General features: G+C 38.1%; 1 protein-coding gene across 1 annotated transcript in view; it reads right to left on the bottom strand.

The window, feature by feature from the left end:
• The window catches only part of ttc27 (tetratricopeptide repeat domain 27), a 74820-nt gene that overhangs the window by 21609 nt on the left and 34536 nt on the right, over positions 1-18675 (bottom strand). Inside the window, exons 8-12 of the mRNA XM_024264040.2 lie at positions 17546-17658; positions 14821-14887; positions 9120-9233; positions 7113-7208; positions 4595-4717 (exon numbers count right to left, since the gene is read on the bottom strand). Of these exons, the coding sequence (XP_024119808.1) occupies positions 4595-4717; positions 7113-7208; positions 9120-9233; positions 14821-14887; positions 17546-17658 (513 nt within the window). The remainder of the gene's footprint in view (positions 1-4594; positions 4718-7112; positions 7209-9119; positions 9234-14820; positions 14888-17545; positions 17659-18675) is intronic.

The following is an 18675-nucleotide window of genomic DNA, read 5'->3' as shown; positions in this document are numbered from 1 at the left end:
GTCCATATCTCATCTCATTAAAAATGCGTATATAAGTCGCACTGGAGTATAAGTCGCAGGGACATTCAATCTATGAAAAAAACGCGACTTATACTCCGGAAAATACGGCAAGTAAATCTGCTGCAGCAGGAGGACCTTTTTTGACACAGGGTAGGTTTTATTTTGAAAGGAACTTGTGTATGGTGCTGTCAAAAGTAAAGTAAGTTACAACTGTTATATATATATAGACACTGTTGTAATTTAATTATTGAAATATTGAATATTTTATTGAATATTTAATTGACAAAAAAGCATTAGAATTGTGCATTTTTTAAATGATTACGTGAGACTTTGCGGCTCTCATTAGGTTCTGGTCTGTAAGAAACTAGACCAAATGGCTCTTTAAGTGTTAAATGTTGCAGACCTGTGACCTATACGCAGGAAATGATGGTAACTCTCGTAATCACTCATTTAGTTGTTGCGTTTAGCCATTTGCACCAGATACGAATGTGTCTGCCCCGCAGGCGCTAATTACCATCAGTCCAAAGAGAACAGTCAGTCAGTCCGGATGTGGACCGCGGTCCGCCATTTGGTAATCACTGATCTAGTATTACATCAAATGTGTCAAACAACACTGTCAGAAGTGGAAGGAGACTAGAGGAATCTCCGCATTCATTTTTGTAGATGGTTGAGAACACCAAACACCAGTAGAACGATATTGTCCACTGAATTACAGGAAGGATAATAAAATCTACATCAATGCAGAAAACAACAGCCAGCCTGAAAGACGATGTTAGGAAGGATGGAAAAAGGAAAATAACTAATACTTAAACTCTAATGTAACGTGTCAAGAACTGGTGGTCTATGACCAATATGCAGGAGACCAAGCTAAGTGACAGAAACTGAAACATTTAACAAATAAGCTTAAATGTGACAAAAACCATGGAAAAAGAAAAAAAAATAGACAGTTTCCATCATTAGAGGAACATCAACTTACAACTTTTGATTGAAGATGAGCTCAGTGGTTTGTTTCAGACATTTGTAAAGGGGTTTGTCCTCGACTTCTGTTATAAATATTACACAGCATTTAGAAAGCAATTTTATCCAAAGCAACACAATTACTTCAAAAACTGGAGACAATGAAGACAATTACAGACTATTTAACATTGGGTTTGAATAGTTGAATAATTAGCAATTGACATGCTCGACTTGGATAATCTTTAACATTTCTTAGCGGCAAATGCAGTTCTTACCGCCTCCCCACTGGTGTACCACAGGGTTATTCTCTTGGCACTCTTCTTTTTATGATTGTGCCAAATATCTGAGATGCAACTTTTGCCTACATGGCTTTTCTTATAGCATAGCAATGAATAAGAAATGGATGAAGAAAAAATACATTGAATTCTAAAGACCTTGCATTGGTTGCTTGGAATACAAGAAAATAACAGAATGAAATACCAATCAAATAAATAATCAAAATAAATGTAGATGACATCGTGAGGCGGTGCTGACTTCAATATATCTCAGCAGAAAACAGTAGAACTGATGACTACTTCACTCCGGAAAAAAAATAAGATTTTACTTTGAGATTTTTGTTGAAAGCTCTTCGTAATCTACTATAAACATACATCAATAATTTTCTGAAACTAGCTTCCAAAAGCCTGCGTGTCTATCCTTTCAACACTATAAATCTGAACAGAGAATAATAAACTGCAGAGAACAGCCAAAGTGACATCTGTTGTAATGTTTTTCATGTCAGACATATTTTCAAAAACGGATACGTGAGAAGACTACAAATCGTATCCCTCCAAATAAAGAAAAGGAGCCGCAATCAAACATTCCTGTACTTCATCAATCAACTGATAGAGAGCCTTATAAGATAGAAAGAGGTCTGCATCACTATTGATTCTGATAAATCCCTTCAGCGTTCCACCAGACCAGATAGACTAATGATGCTTCCGAAATAAAGTGCGGCTGTGCTGCATGTGTGCAATTCCACTGGTCGACGGAGCAGAAAAGATCAAGGGGTTTGGAGGTGGGTAATGTAACACTCTGTAGCTGCTTCATCCACATCAAGCAGCAGATTAAATCCTCCGAGAGCTCCTTGCTCCGCATCAGTGTGTGTGTGTGAGTGCTGAAAGCAGCACAGACAGTGTGAGAAATGGCCTTGTCTGGACAAAGAAGTGCTGGGTATTAAATGGTCCCCGAGCTCGAGCACTGAGGAAGCAGCAAGAGCTCTCTGAGGGCAGAGATCCAACTGTGTCGCTGTGTGTGATGCTGGTTGTTAGGCTGATTGCGCTGCTGTCGTGATGGGAGGCGGTGGCAAACACCTAATCGCACTCCGTGATGGAGGCAGGCTAAAGCTGGAAAAAACCCTCTAATAAACAAACTGAGGAGCAGCAGGAGCTTAGTGGCAACAAGGAAGATCTGCTGCGAAACAAAGAAAACCTGCTGGTGTAATTATCACTGAGTAGTGTCGATGCAGAGGTCAGAAATGGGATAATGATGTCAAGATTTTTACATAACCTTCAGAACTATTTGCTTACCTGAACACGCCATCGTGGTAGTATGGCATTGCTAGCGGGGATTGATGCTAATTTACAAAAGTGTAGGTTGTTCACAAATAAAAGATCATTTCAAACATTTATAGCAACAAAAGGTAGCTATTTAGATTGCAGAATAGTCAAACCAAAGTCAACTTAAGCTACAGATACATCGGGCATATGATCGGCGTTCTGGAATGCAGATACAGCCCACTAGATTCACACTGCACAGGCAGGGAGATCATTTTTTCTACTGTTTCTTAGTCCACGTCTACCAACTACAGATGGAAGAGACTTGCTGCAAAATGTGGAAGCGTTGCAAATCTGGTGAATCTTGTTCCAAGTTTTCTCTTTCACATCTTTATTCCGATACATGATACACACAAACTGCAATTACTAATTTGTCTTTCATGATCTATTTTTAAATGGTTGGAACTTCTGATTGACTCTTATTAGTTAAAGTTAAACTGGGTTAAATTTTAACGCACGTTTTGTACATAATGCCTGAAAACAGTCATAGAAACTGGTGTAGCTACGCGTGAATGTGAGAGTTCTGAATACAGGAGCCCGAAACGTGAATTTGCTCGCATCTACATAGACTTTTTATTGGAAGTGGTCTCTTGAAAGAGTTTTGTCGTTTACTTTGTATCGTGAGTTTGTGAGGAAATATCAAGTAGTCGTGCAAGCAGGTAAATTGGTGTGGCTGGATATTAGCATGAAACTGATCCAAATTTGATCAAGCACTTTTTGGTTTAATAATAATAACAGCTGAAATCATATACTATAACACCAAAACCACTATTTATATCACCTAAATGACAAAAGGTAATACATTTGCAAATGTTTTCACATGAAGTTTTTGTTTTTTTATTGGGTTTGAGGGTTTGTTATTAAGATGCTCATACTTGACTGTCGCTACCCAATACTAGTGCATGTACTCACAGTTGGAGGAGGCTTAGTGCGAAATGTCAGAGTGGTGAAAATCTGGTGAATCTCGCTCCAGGATTTTTCTCAAACAGCTCTATTCCGATACATGAAAGACTTGGTGTCATACATCTAGCCAGGCTCAATTATTAATTTCTCTTTCATGATCAACTTTCCAATGGTTGGCACTTCGGTGTTTAGAAAAGGACGCCATTCTTTAGCCACTACCAAGTCAAAGTTGCTGGTTGGTCAAAGTTAAACTGGCTTAATTTTTGACGTGCAGTCAATCAAAGTTCCTAATTGTAGAGCCCGAAACCTGCATATACGTGCATTTATAAAGTACTAGTATTTACAAAGACTCATTGAAAGCTTTTTCCTGAACAAGCATTTTTGAGCTTGCATAGCATCCTATTTGTTCAGTGACCTGTCAATCACATTTTGTTTGGGGAAATTTTAAGGTTAAATTTAAAATAAAAGGAGAACAGTAACACTTTACCTCCAGTTTACCCATCATGGAGTTTAAATGCTCAAAAATAAAAATAAAGTTTGTAGAACCATACTTCCAGGTTGTTTATTTCTGTATTGTAGTTGGTCTGTTTTATAATAGTAAAACCCTGACTGACCTGGTTGTGAATTTTTACATTGAACTGTTTGTTTCTTGTTCGAGTTATTTTCCTCAGATATTCTGCTTTGATGGGCAGGTGTGAAAGCTCTCCTCAAGCTTGCTTTCAAATGAACCCGGGTACGGTTCAGTATCGACTTAGGGTAAGGGGTAAACCAAAGGGAGTAGGGTGCATCTGAGAATAAATTAGGAGATCACATAACAAGAAGATAATAAAATGTCTTTGTAAATACACCTTAAGTTTGAATTTTATTATTATTTATTATTACTTTTTAAATAAATTCCTATCTAAACCACTTTTCCAAAGCAATTAGATATGAATGAAAGCAGGACTTTGAACAAATAACTTTTCCGTTGAAAGTCAACTCTCATTAGACAGATTAATATAATCAAGTGAGAGAAAGATCAGTGGACTGAACGGCATAACACCAACCGAAAACTGAATAAGTGTAATTGTGGAGGAGCATGGTTGACTCTACAACTGTTTTGTTTGTGTGTGTGTGTGTGGGGGGGGGGGGGTACGTACCCTTCCATGCTGGCCAAGTCTTTCATAACAGATCACTGCATCCTCCCAAAGCTCCAGCTTCTCGTAAAGCAGCAGAGCTGAACTGGTGCAGCCGAGGTCTATGAGCAGGCTGGCCAGCAGTTTCTGTAAACAAAACAAAAGCAAGAGGCTGCAGACGTGCTACTGACGAGGAAACCGAATGCTCATTTGGCACATTGTGCACTAACACCCCCTAACCGGCACCTGAAGGGAAGGAACCCAGCCGTAAAATCTACAGCCTGCTTTGAAAACGTTCAGGAGCAAAGCCAGATATACTGGAAATGATGTGTTCTTATTGGTTTTAAATGTGCTTAACCAGCGGGACGTAACGCATGAAAACGGCCGCACTCCAAATGGGCACCAAGTATAAGAAACAAAAACAAAGTGACTTCTGCCGCCATAAAACCGCCGTTGGTGCTTTGCTCGTCTGCATGCTTCCACTTTCCCGTGAAGAGAAAAAGCGTGGCTGCAGCAGCTGCAATCCTCCTCCCAACCCACTTTCAGGTCCCCAGGCGGCAATACGGGCTCTTCAATTCCAGCTTTATTGCTGTTATCAGTTATTACATGCTGCCTCCCCAACCGACCACCCCTCTTTTCAACACTCCTTCCCCTTTATTCTCCTGGACAGGCCTTAATGCTTCCACTTTGTACACCCTCCCATGCAGTTTAGTCTTCCTCTTCATAGATGTGATGCTTTTTTTAAGAAAGTGTCACAAAAAGTAATTAGTGCAGATTCTACAGCTCCTGTGGGGCCTTTAGATTTTATGGGTCATGTTCCCGCAAATGTTGTCAACTTTCCTGAGCCAGTTTCTGGGTATTGTGTAAAAAAAAAAAAAAGAAACTTAAATCATAAATAACATGTCTGTAAAACCCTAGATTCCTTCTAGATTCCTTTTAGACACCCCACATTGTTCAATAAAGTCAAAATTTGCACCAATGAAGTGGATATATGACAAGTTTTCAAGGGCAGCTTGGAGGAAAAATTCAAACCTGATTAAGATTAATGTGTAAATAAAACAGAAATATGAACAAATTAGGCTCCAAGTTTTAAAGAATTAAGTCTACCGGCTTAATATTTAACAAAAAATATTTAAAAAGCTTACAGAAAAGTTAAAAGAGCTGGAAGCTGTAATAGATAAACACAAATCAGATTTAAAAATAAAATAAAAACTTAAATTTAAGAATAAACTGGACATGTTTGGGAAAAAAATAGAACAGAACACAAGTATTACAAGAATGAAGTTGAAATATGAAAACTAATTCAAAACTTTTAAATATAGAAAGAAAGATGGCAACAATAGGGTGTTGCAAATGAAGTTGAAGAATTAAAAAGAATATATGTTCAATTGTGAGAATAAACGAAACATTTTGTTATTGACAAAAGTAAAAAAGAATACAATCATCTAAAGTGTGTAAAAAGATAGAAGTTTATATGTTTAAAGTAGGAGTGAGTACTTGAATGACTGCTTACCTTTTGAATGCAAGCAATGATATGGCTTTTGTTAGATTTGATTGTAACATTTTATTATGTAATCAGCTGTTTGTGGAAAAGTTTAATGTGTGAGTGGGTATTGAATGATTGTTTACATTTATATTGAAGTTTGTATTGTATTGATTTATACTTGTTTGGGGACTACAGATGGAAACTAGCTTCAGCTATAATCTGGTGTAAAGCATCTTTAATGTTTTTGCACATTGTCCCTGTCAAATAAATAAACTACTACTACTCTGAAATACATTTAAATAAAAATAATTGAATTGAACCTTGTTTAAAAATGTTTAGTATAATTGTCAAAATGAATGTAAATGAGTTTTCCTACTGAACTGTAATATTTGTAGAAAAAAAAAAACATTTGTTTAAAACTCACAGAATAAATGGGAACATTTGTTTTTAGAATGAAGAGTCTTGAGAAAGACTGAAGAATCAGAATTCTGATGGGACAAGAATAAAGCTTTATAAGGGACAAAAACAAGTTTAGGAAATACAATGATTGGGAAAAAAGGTAAAAACTATAAAACGGATTAAAATTGTAGTTGGTATAAATAAATGTTATATATATTTTTAGACAATAAAGTTTAACAATTCCAGACAGTTTTGCTTTCAACGGCTCAGTTTTTTACATTTGTTAAAGTGTCAAAATGTGACATTTGGAGATTAACAACAATGCTTTAGCAAATAACATTTATGAAAACGTAGCAGTTGAAATGCTTGAATAGGGAAGTCAACCTGCTACAAATAAAATAATCTGAAGGAAAGTTCCAGCTCAAACACACTTTGGCTCTCAGTGAAATGCCTAACAGGAAGTGATGGAAAAAGAAAAATCTGACTCAGTGTGAGATTACAGAAGCGAAGGGACTTAAGCAATTATTGAATAAAAGTGACTTTTTTTTTAAAGTCAAACTATATTATAATATAACTGCATTCATGAAAGTTCAGATTACTCATTATTTCTAACGGTGAAAGATTTCAGTGTGTTGTATCTCTCAAGAATGTTGATACCTGGACGGTCCATCTGGGCGGAGCCTGGCAGCAGTAGAAGACTTTGAGACGTTCAGTTGTGGGACAAGACTTATCCTCAAAGTGGTCGACGATCGCCTGAGGAGGAAGATGAAAAGATGAAGTTGTACAACCAGGTCAGCTGTTCCCACCAAGTCTGCAGACTTACTGTCACAGTATGTCACTATTTTCTAGTTACTCTTTTCATGAAAAAAGCAGTGAAAATTTAAACAAATGAAAAAGTGTTATAACATCTGATATGTTAGTATGGGAAAAATAAAAGGAATACTCCTGTTTACCGTCACGCCTGTTTTTAAGGCGTAACCAAACCCTAAATCAACTTTTTTTGGCTGTTAACCTCTATAAATGGGGCTTTCAAAGTGCTGTCTGCTGGTTGTTGCCAAATTTTTGACATATTGAAATAAACATATTTAATTAATGAAAATATAGTCAAAAACCGTCTGTGTGCTTCCCCCTACAGGTTGAAACGAGATATTGCAGTGAATTTTGTGATTGGTTGTCTAGTGCAAGTCCCAGAAGTTTCACGTCGTCATGCTCTGCAGCTCCAGTATAAAAGCAGATCCATGAAAGCATGAAGCAGACTATCACGCTTCCAAAGCTGATCAAGAATGCAGATTACAGAAGAAGATTCCAGAGAAAGTATTCCTTCGACCTTTATGGGGGACAAGGGTGCAGATGTTAAAAAGGGGGTGGGGCTTGATCATTTAATCCCTGATGACTAACTCGTTAACAGCTTTAATCCTGAAATACTTGCTCACACATTCATTCTATTTGCATCAAATAGAACACTTATGTGAGTACTGATTAATATTATCAAAAGTTTTTTCTTAATTTATTAAAAAATAGTGAAATTTCTCAGAGAAATGAACCACACCAGCAGAAAGGCAGGAAATGGACAGCTCTCCTCAGGAAAGGCTGAAGTGAAACCAGCAGGAAGGACTTATGCTCCGTGTCCAAGCTGCAGCAGAGGCACTCTGCCTCCAGCTGCTCTCATAACAGCTTTTTCATAACCCTATCATCTGTATTTCAGGGAAGTCATTGATCAAAATCTGGAGTAGCATTTGGAGCTGTGTGGGACTGATGCTTCTGTTAATAAAGGGGTCGTTGTCAAAGTAAGAGCGAGGTTCCTCGATAACTCCCATGAGCACTCTGGAGCTTCACCTGTTGATCTGTGAGGGGAATTCTGATGGATTTCAGCTGCTTTCACTGAAAGCTGAGGATGTAATGTTCTGTCAATTGACATGTGATCCAAGAACAAACTTTTTCCTAGACAACAAATCAGATGGATATCTTCTCTGAAAAAAAAGTCCAGGATATCAGGATTGGTTGTGAGGACTGCTTCCTTTAGGATTTTGCGTCATTTTTAAAGACGTCTTCTGTTATGCTGCATTTCTTTACTGTGTTCGACAGACCAAAGAAGTCCATGGAACTTCACCACCATGTTCATGAACAATTTAATACACGAGAAACATAGAGAACCGCTGATTCACAGATGTGGTGACAGGAGAACAGATCCAAACATCTGGGGTCTCAAAGCCTTCAGATGAGGCTGGTTGTTCTGTGCAGCTCAATCAGCCTCTTTGAGTTTAAAGCGTTTCCACCAAGTGACGTACAGATTTTTAGCATCTCCTCTCCTGCAGTTCCAGCTGAGCCAATCAGGATTGATGCAATTTATGGACACTAATGGGAGGGCTAGTGGACCGGGTTCTACCTCACGTTCAAAAAGAAGGGAGTCGGCCACAGGTGTTTGTTCATATTCCTACATCACGCCTGTCTTAGTTTGAGGAGGTACTAAAGGGTAATACAAAAACCAACGAGAAAAAGGAAAATAATAGCAAGTTGGGTAGAAGTATGAGGGACAAACATGATTGTGTAAAACCCCACCTAGTGGTTGCATGGTGAACTTTTTTTTGGCTCCAGTAGAAGATTTTTTTCTCAAACCAGCCCTAATGACAGAGCTGCACCAAACTGTGGAGCATTTCCACTCACCTGAGTTTGCATCATCGCTCTTTCAACACACCGAGTTCGTCCTCTCTCTAGTTTGGTCCGGAGGCACAGGGCCGTCACCTCCACGGCCCAGAACTTGGGCTGGGACAGCAAACACTACAAAGACAAAAGCAGAGAAGAAAGTTTGACCCCGTTTATGAATGTCTGACAGAAGGACATCAATGCAGTCATCATAAACGGTCCTGTGAGGCAACAGAAACCATTTGGATTTTTAAACAGCAAGAGACAATTCAAAGACAAAGAGTCTCTACGTTTAATCTTTTAAATAATCCTAGTACACTTTATGAACAACATGAAGGTTTCCTATGTTTTTTCTCGTTAATAAAATGCAAGAAGAGGCAGACAGATGCTATGAATTTCAAGCTTTGTTGACAAATTCATTGGCATTAGAAAAAAAAAGTTTCTTGCCTGATTCAACTGTCACACGTCTTTTAGAGAGCTAATAAGATTTTAGGAGCAAAAATTAACTTATTTAGGGTTTTTTTTTTCCACAGACATAATATTATTCCTGGACGAAGTGGGAAGTGACATCACCCATATAAAAGGCCTCCTGCGAAATAAGGCCAAATCTGTCAATGATTTTTTTCTATAATACGGGTGTCGCCATTTGGAGCCAGACGACAGTGATTGGTCCAAATCACGTTTTTAGAGGAACTACTGTCACCAATCATCAGTGAGCTTGTTCAAAGTCCACACCTCTTCCACTGAAAGCGGGCTACGTGGAATTTTTCATTCAAACGTTGGAGGTGGGGCGGGGGGGAACCACATGCTTTTAATGAGGCATCTGATTGGTCAGGTTATAACTGAAAATTACTTGCGATAAAGAAAAAATACGTTAAGAAAAAGGTACCAAAGGTACCATTATACAGTCTATGGTTTTTCTTATTACACTTCGGCTAACCTTAGTTTATTTTTTATATATAGTTTGTTCTGATTTTTTTCTGCAAAATAAACAATCCTATCAGACAAAAGCAATGATTAAAATAAAATGTTGTTGATAAACCTTTTTCTACTTCTGTTAAACTTCACTGAACTTCACTGAAACAGTGGGTTTCATGATGTTTCTATGTTAGGAGATTGTGTGTGGTTTTTTTTTAAAATGAACAAAGTCTAAGAAACTTCAAATAATCTTTTGACCTTTTGTGAGTACGAAGGATTTAGATTGAATTTTTAATAACTTATTACATTAAATGTTGCCGTTAGAAGGGTAAAAAATAGCTCAAAGTCACACAGACAATCCAGCCAGCTTGTTCTGACAGAGGGGCAGAATATTAAAAACTATTACAGCCTAAAAGTCTGTATCTGCGTGCCGAGGTGATAATTTGGGGCTAATAGCTGCTGCCGAGCTTCGGATGAGCTTATTAAAGAGAAAAACGCTCCGTGGGCGGAGCCTGGACGTCCAGCAGATTCAGCCCCAGGTAAGCATTAGCAATGATTGCAGCTTTTATCTGCGCTCATCTTTAATCAGAACAAGCTGTGCAGCCGCGACTCCGCACAGTGTAATGATGAGGGGAGCGTGCCATAAAGGTGATGCATGGAAGGAGGAGCAGCAAGCTCACACGGATGTTTGCAGAGGTTTATCCAGCTCGGCTCAGAGTCTTGATAATGAAGTTATTCCTCCAATAATGGACACAAAAAAACTCAGTAAACAAGGCAGCAGCTGAAGTATCTGTGTTTTGACACCATAGCAAACACAAACAGACTTTATCAGAAATAAGAAGTTCAGCAGGAAACTGATACATGAAATCCTCACCATTTTGTCTCTGTTAAACAGTCATAGCCCATTAAACCCTTTCCACAAGAACATTCCTGTAGAACCAGAACTTTGACCAATATCTGTACACTGGTGACAGTTCATACAAATTGTTTCCGCCTTAATATTAGGACTTTTTAGGAGCATTTGTGCTCCAAATGCAAACATTTCTGTGACTGTTAAAATTTATGCTGATCTACAAATAGACATTTTGAAGCTTTACAAGTTATGGTTTTCTTTAATGCATTTAAGGAATTTAAAAAACTAAATCTAAATGTACCTGAACCATGAGGAACCACTAATACTATTATTACCGCAAATATTATTTAAAGTCCCACTCCGATCATCTTATGATTGATTATAAAATCATTCTCAATGTTTTTTTTTTAAATATGATTATACAATCTTTAGCCAAATTTGAAAAGTCATTTTCTATGACTTAGTTTCTGCAGAGCAGCAGGAGTTCATGAGAAATTGGCTTGTTGTTGTAGCTTCTACATCACACCTACAAGCAGTTTTGTTCTTCATTTGCTCCTGATACACAATGATTGTGAATGAATGTTAATTTTTCTTATGTCATTGACAATTACTAGAAAAATCCCAAAAGAAAATTTTCATCATGTTCCTCATCTTTTTCATCATAAACTGGCAGCACTCCAAACTCTGTTAACAATTATGAGAGTGGTTTTAATATCTATGTTTCTGTTGTTGACATGAATTACCATCCTTTAACTATGATACTGTAATTTTTAGGTTACAAATCTCTTTCCAGAGGGACCTGACCAAGAATGCAGCTGGTCTTCTGGGAAGACATCAATAGCTGGTAAAGATGAAGACAGCCAGACATGTGACAACCATCTAACCAGCCTGCAGACTGCTGGATCTACATGTAGGCTAGGAAGATGCCTGCTCACAGAGCCAGCAGCTGCCTGCAGCAGCTCCTTCTTTATTAGACCTTCCAGGTTAACCCAAGTTTTTTATTGGTCAAAGATCACCAATCAATGGCACGGTACATCCTTACAGCAGTGCAAAGAGTGCAAAACTTTTATTAACAACTTTTTAAATTAATTTTTCTCAGAACTATAAATGCAATAAATAAAACAAAATAATTTGAGAAGATTATTAAAATAAAATGCTGGTTTCCCTATGGGTTGTGTACAACTAAGTATTCAAATAGGAGCAGAAAAAAAAGAAATTGAAAAAGACAAACCTACTAGCAAAGAAGACAGGAAATTCTCATTTGTCTCTGAAGTGAGTAAAAACAACAATTTACTGGTAACTTCACAAAACTAGTCCAGTGTCCTAATTGCTATCCAGTAAAATTCTGCTGATTACCAGGATGATGCGTCTTCTATCACCAAAGGGTCTATTCAGACTCTGTACCAAGCACATCTAAACCACAGGTCTCATGTTTTCCAGCCAAGCTGCCACTGAAGATCCTCACTGGCTAAACACAACTGATCCAGGTAATAAGCAGCAGATGAGACAGGATATCATAGACACCAGCAGGATGGCAGCCCTCGAGATCTGGAGTCAGAAACCCCTGATCTAAAGTCATGGTTTAGGCTAGGACCACAAATGAATGGACTTTGACCTGGTAAAGTTCTAGTGTGATCACAAGTGTACTGATGCTAAGTTACACACCAACCTTACATTTCCTGAAGGACAGCAACAAAAAGGTTGCATTCAATGTGTACTCCAGTGGCCGGCATTTTCATGGGCAACAGATGGAATGGTCGGGGAATAGTCTGAGCATGATTCATGTAATGAGTATGCACTAAGAAGCTGCAACCTACAGTGTGGAAACAAACAGGTCAAGGTCTCTCAAGGGGTTGGACAGCCCTGGTGTACAGAATATACAATCTGGATGAACAGCATCCAAGACTCTCAACTGGTTCAAGGTCCTGATAAATGTCAGAATATTACATACCTATAAACTCGAATCATATTTTGATTAAATTGGCTAAATCCCACTTCCTAAGAGATCAGTTATTTGAATGAATAAAGAATGATATAAAACATTGCATGCTGTTATGTACAGATGTGTTTTTATTGGGACCATGGCATAGAAGTAGTTGGAAGATCACGTTCGTTCTTGCTATGCACGACACTGTTTGGGCAAGACAACATACCCCACATTGCTGCTAGTTCAAGTGCATAGCAGCTCTGTGTGAATGTGTGTGTGTGAATGTGTGTGTGAATCCTTGAATAGGACTATGACTGTAAAGTGGTGTGAGCCTTGAAGATGAAAAAAAAAAAAAAAAAAAACTAAACAAGTAGACGCCGTTTACCATTTATTAAACCAGAGCTTGTAAAAGTACCGGAGCATCAACATGAAGAAATCAATAAGTAATCAGAGAGGCAGGTTGAAGATGCTGTAGATCAGATCAAAGCTAAGCTGCATGACAGGAAGAGAAAACATTACATGGACGAAAACAGCGGCACAATGGATCAGACGTGTCTCAAAGCTTGGATGTCATCTGGAAATAACCGAGCAGGAATGTTCTGAGCTGCTGCCTCAAACAGCAGCAGACACAAACTGCATGCTAGCAAGCTACAGGGAGACAAAAAGTATCATCAGTAAATAATTCTCTCCGTTGTTCCAGTTAAAAGGATGAGAGGTCTGTACTGTTCCTCATAGATGAACTTCAACTGTTAGTGACAGAATGTAAACAAAGAATTCAGGAAATCACATTTTAGGGTTTTTTGAAAATGTATTTGCGTAATGGTGCAGAAAAATATTTGGTCAGTGGCAAAAATTCATTTTAATACATTTTAATAATGACACCAATAGTAAACACATATAGAGCGCTTTTCTACCTTGCTCAAAAGCCCAAAGCGCTCTTCTATCACACTCCTTTTTATATCTGTACACATACAAAGGGGCAAGGTGGGAATCAAACCTGTGATCGTCTGATCAGGTTGGCCGCTCTATGTACCACGATCACAAAAGTCAATATTGTTGTAACACCCATATAATCTATTTGGTTGTTTTAACCAATGAAGACACTACAAAGTGACATCATAAATAATTGAAAGCACATGGGAAATGTAACCAAAAACTGAGTAGCAACATAATCCAAGTAGGCTCAATTCTGGTATTGAGCTTAGCACAATAAGACATATATGCCTCCAAGTGTTCTAACTTTATCAAAGAATCGTGAGCCAATAAGTTACAGTATAATCTCCAATGCAGATCAATGACACACTACTATTTTTATAGAAATGTATTTCTTTGTTTGGTGGTTTTGCTGAGCTGCCCTTCCTCCTAATCAAGACATGCAAGCAAATCAGAATTATGCACAAAACTGGTTGTTAATAACCATTGACTGTATAAGAGAACTGGAGTAATTTCTTACTTACAGATCAAACCAATTGGCAAAAAGATTTTTAAAATAGGTAGCAGACCAAGAATGGCTATTCTGACAAACAGAATGACTGAGGAATAGCTGTTTATTTCTCTATAGAAGTCTATGGGATTTTGGCTTCTTGGAGCCAGCAGCTACTTCCTGTTTGGAACATAAGGGGGGGAAGGATCCCTCAGTCTAATTCTCATATACATATACATATACAATGGTTAAAAGCAGGTTAATTCCAAAAAATATCACTGGATTCTCGGTGAGTATTGCATCAGAAAGAAAACTTTGTGGAGCAGTAAATCTTCTGATTGGATATTCAGTGCCAACTATTTAAATATGCAAGAAAATGACTAGTTTTTGCACTGAGCAACTCAGAAGTTGCATCAGATTGCTATTTGAAAAGTCTTGATCTAGACAGAAGCAGGGCATAAAATAAATGTGTTCAATAATATCCAAACTAAGTTCATAAGTTTGCTTAGCCAATTCTCCAAAATCCAAACAATTAAGAGTATGCTTTATTCAGAAAATGAGGCAGCGTTTTGTAGAAATATGTGAATGAACTGTGACTTACAGATGTGAAGGCCAGCAGTTCCTCTTCTGTCAGCTTGTGTACGGGGTTGTTTCTCTGAAAATCAGTGCTGCAAGACAACAGGCCAGGACCAGACACATTAATCACAGGTTCTGGCCTTCGCCACCAGGACAGACTTTCACAGTGTTTTATGACGAGGACTCTTCAAAACTTGACAGAAGCAAAAATACTGACTTTATTGAAACAAAATTGGTAGCCCTACTGACTGCCTCACATCTAAACTTGATTAAGGAAAGTGTGAAATAAAAATTCTGGCACACAAAAAAGTAGTGATTTATTTAAAAGTTATTTGTTCACAATTTTAAAAATGGTTTCTGTACTTTTAGATCCCAGAGCGCAAAAAAACAACTAAAGTCTGTTTGGTATTGTAAACACCTGTATGGGCTTTTTCACACTGAGACCTTGCCTAAAATGAGGGTCTCTGTTCAGTTGCAAGTGAATCCTGGTTGGATCCACTACAGCATGACTCCACACAGATCATCATAAAGAGCCAAATGGAACCAAAGACAAGTGAGTGATGTGAAAGCCGTGTGTTTTACTACTGAAAAATAGCCTGTATGAGTTGGAAAAAATGTCTCACGGGTGAACTTGTAAAGCGAAGAGGAGACATTAAAAGAAAATGTGATTGTTGGAAGATTGCCCACTATGAGCAGTTGTTGTAGTGAAGCTTTGGTGCAGTTTCAATAAAGAAGATCTACCTCACCTCCTGGTGGATTCTTGCATCACTCATTCTACACACCATTCATTAGCTAAGCCTTCACTCTACACCAGGGGTATTCAAATCTAGGCCTCGAGGGCCGGTGTCCTACATGTTTTCCAACCAATCTTCCATTGAAGCTCCTTATTGGCTAAACATACCTGATCCTGGAAATTAGCAGCCAATAAGGAGCTTCAATGGAAGGTTGGTTGGAAAACATGTAGGACACCGGCCCTCGAGGCCTGGACTTGAATACCCCTGCTCTACACCAATAGCTAAATTATCCACTTTTTCTACTCAGCCAATAACAATCATGTTTTTGATTTTAAATTTACGAACGTTTATCTCTCTATATTCTAGATCAGGGGTCTGGATGTACATGTGGCTCTTCTACCCCTCCATTGTGGCTCTTCACCCTTAAGAACAATGCTAACAACGTAAGTATTAAATTAGTTAGTTGACTTGAGCACATATCTTAATTTATACTGCACAGTAGAAAATACTTGTTGTCATGATGATAGAAAGTGGCATATCTGACAAGATTTTCTTGCATTTTTAATTTAGGTAAAACTGCTGCAAAAGAGGATCTTATTTGACACAGTGAATTTTATTTTGAAAGGAACTTGTGTATGCTGTTGTCAAAAATAAAGAAGCTAAAGTTCTTATTTAAAGAAAAATATAACTTTTTAGAAATTATTTTTTTTATATTTGAAGGCTACATTTTATAAAGAAATGGCTTAACAGGCACATAAACTTGAATTAAGTAAATATTAAGTGGGATTTGGCAACTCTTGCTGGGTTTTGGTTTGCAAGAAATTGGACCAAATGGCTCTTTTGGTGTTAAATGTTGCAGACCCCTGTTCTAGATGATTATACCAGCTCGCCACCATCTCGTCTTCCACCTGGACCAGTGCTTTGTCGTGGGCTAGCCCTAACCCACCACCAGCGTCTAGGCGCTTGGGTGAATTCCTCTAAGGTATAAGTTTATCCCACCAGCATGAAGGACATCATCAGACCAGAGCTTAAACACCAAAGACTATAGACTTATTTCATATACATCTTTTGCATCACAAATAAATCTTTCCTTATTTGTATGACTATGATCTCTCCTTATTAAAATAGTGTAATGATTAAAGATGGTTTAATGGACTTCTAAAATGCAGTCTGAAAGCAAATCAAACCCAACAAGCTAGTAGGAAGTAAAACTGAAGATGTTTGTAATTTATTGCTAATTAACAGAGTCCACTGGACTACCCCAATCTTAAAATGCCTACAAAGTTGGGTCTCTGTAACACATCTCCATATCTAAAGATCTCTATAAAACAATTTTGATCTTTATTAGAGATAGACCCAATATTATCCAAAGTCCCATTAACTGTCACACTTCAAAGTGTTTGAAATTTGTTCTTCACATTAAACCCATCCCCAGGGGGAGGGGTGAGCTGCAGACACAGCTGCACCCGGGGACCATTTGGTGGTTTAACCCTCGAAATCCAACTCCTTAATGCTGAGTGTCAAGCAGGGAAGCTTTGGGTCAGAGTCTTTGGCGTGACAGAGCGGACACTCTTTCACAACGCCACTGAGTTATGACATTTGTCTGAGTAACATTCCGAGAACAGTCATTTTTATACATTTACTTATCCTTCTTCTGACTATATTTTCTGCACGAAAAATCAACACGTTAGATCCAGTAACATTTTCTTTGTCTTCTCTTGTCTGTAGCTGACAGCAGTATCACTCATCTCCTAGTTTAACTGAATTTAAAGATGTTTCCTCACATTCTTGTCTGGAAATATGAGATACTGTTGTCTTTGTGTCATTTGCACCCATACAAGCCATTCTCTTCTGATCTGATGTTAAAGAAACCCTTTCATCTGTCTTCTTTTAAACAGAAATCAGAGATTGACTAAATTTTATTCAGCTACTCCCAAAGGTTAGGTCTCATAAAGTTCCACATCATCATTGTTGGAGTACAGTTTGTCTAAGACAGAAACCAGTGAGAGGACTCACCAGATGCCAAGGATGAGGGCCTGCTCCTCAGCGCTTAGGTCGGGCAGCTTGTATCGATCAGGTTCTGCTAAGCTGACCTCATCCAGCACCGTGTCATCATCCAGATGGTAGTCCTGGAAGTCAGAAATATGCTCTTTAAAGACGAAGATGGCGTGAATAGAGTACAAAGCTGAGTTTAGGCTTTTGTAATCAATCTTTGCTTTCCCTCAAATGAGCAAAAGAAAGTTCCATCTGGTAGACATCAACTTTTTGACGCAGCCATGAGAGTCTATTTTTTTTCTTTGCATTCAAAAAGTTCTGTGCTGCATTTGTTATGTTCTGCATCATTACCCGTCTGGACTCAACGGGATGTCAAGTCACAAAAATCGCATCATTTATTTGTCCAGTCAGTCAACACTAACAACATAAACAAGAAAGACCCTTCACCACAAAACCTGTGCATGACTTACAGATGTTGATACATGCTAAGATACACTGTTCTTTCAAAACTATAATTTTTGGAGAAAACATATTCAGATGTTGGGCAGTTGGGTACTTTAAGCCCAACAGAAAGTTTTGAGTCACAACACGTAAAGAATGGGATTGTTTACGTTTTATGGTAAAAAATAATTTGGATGAAAGCTACAGAACTAATTAATGCACCAAATGTTACATTCAGACATGAAGTCTATTGAACCTCCGAACAAGAAATCTGCAAAAATGAGAGAAATATTTTAGTGTCACTATTGCCTGCTTAGACTGCTGCCCCTGCGACCCGGTCCCGGATGAAGCGGAGGAAGATGGATGGATGGATGGATGGATGGATATTGCCTTCTTTCCACTGAGTGGTACAGTATGGTCCGGTCCAGTCTGGTATTTTGAGCATTTCCATTATAAAACAGACCCATTAAGTGGAACTTAACCAACGTTTTTTGGGGCCCTCTGTTGGTTGTAGGTTCATAGAAAAATGAAACGGATCAGCGAAGCTACTGCGGAAACCTGTTGATTGGTGGAAGGTCACTGTGACAAAAAGAAACTACCAAGAAAGTGGCTGTATTTCTCTTCTAGTATATGTATAGTATATGTGAGTATGTTTAGTTTAAATGTGGAGACTATTTTGGCCAACAAGTGTGTGTGTAACTATAGAGTGT

This window comes from Oryzias melastigma, linkage group LG15 (genome assembly GCF_002922805.2).
Source record: "Oryzias melastigma strain HK-1 linkage group LG15, ASM292280v2, whole genome shotgun sequence".
NCBI classification, from domain to species: domain Eukaryota; kingdom Metazoa; phylum Chordata; class Actinopteri; order Beloniformes; family Adrianichthyidae; genus Oryzias; species Oryzias melastigma.
Note: the sequence above shows the minus strand (reverse complement) of the source record. Positions and strands in the feature narration are given on the sequence as shown.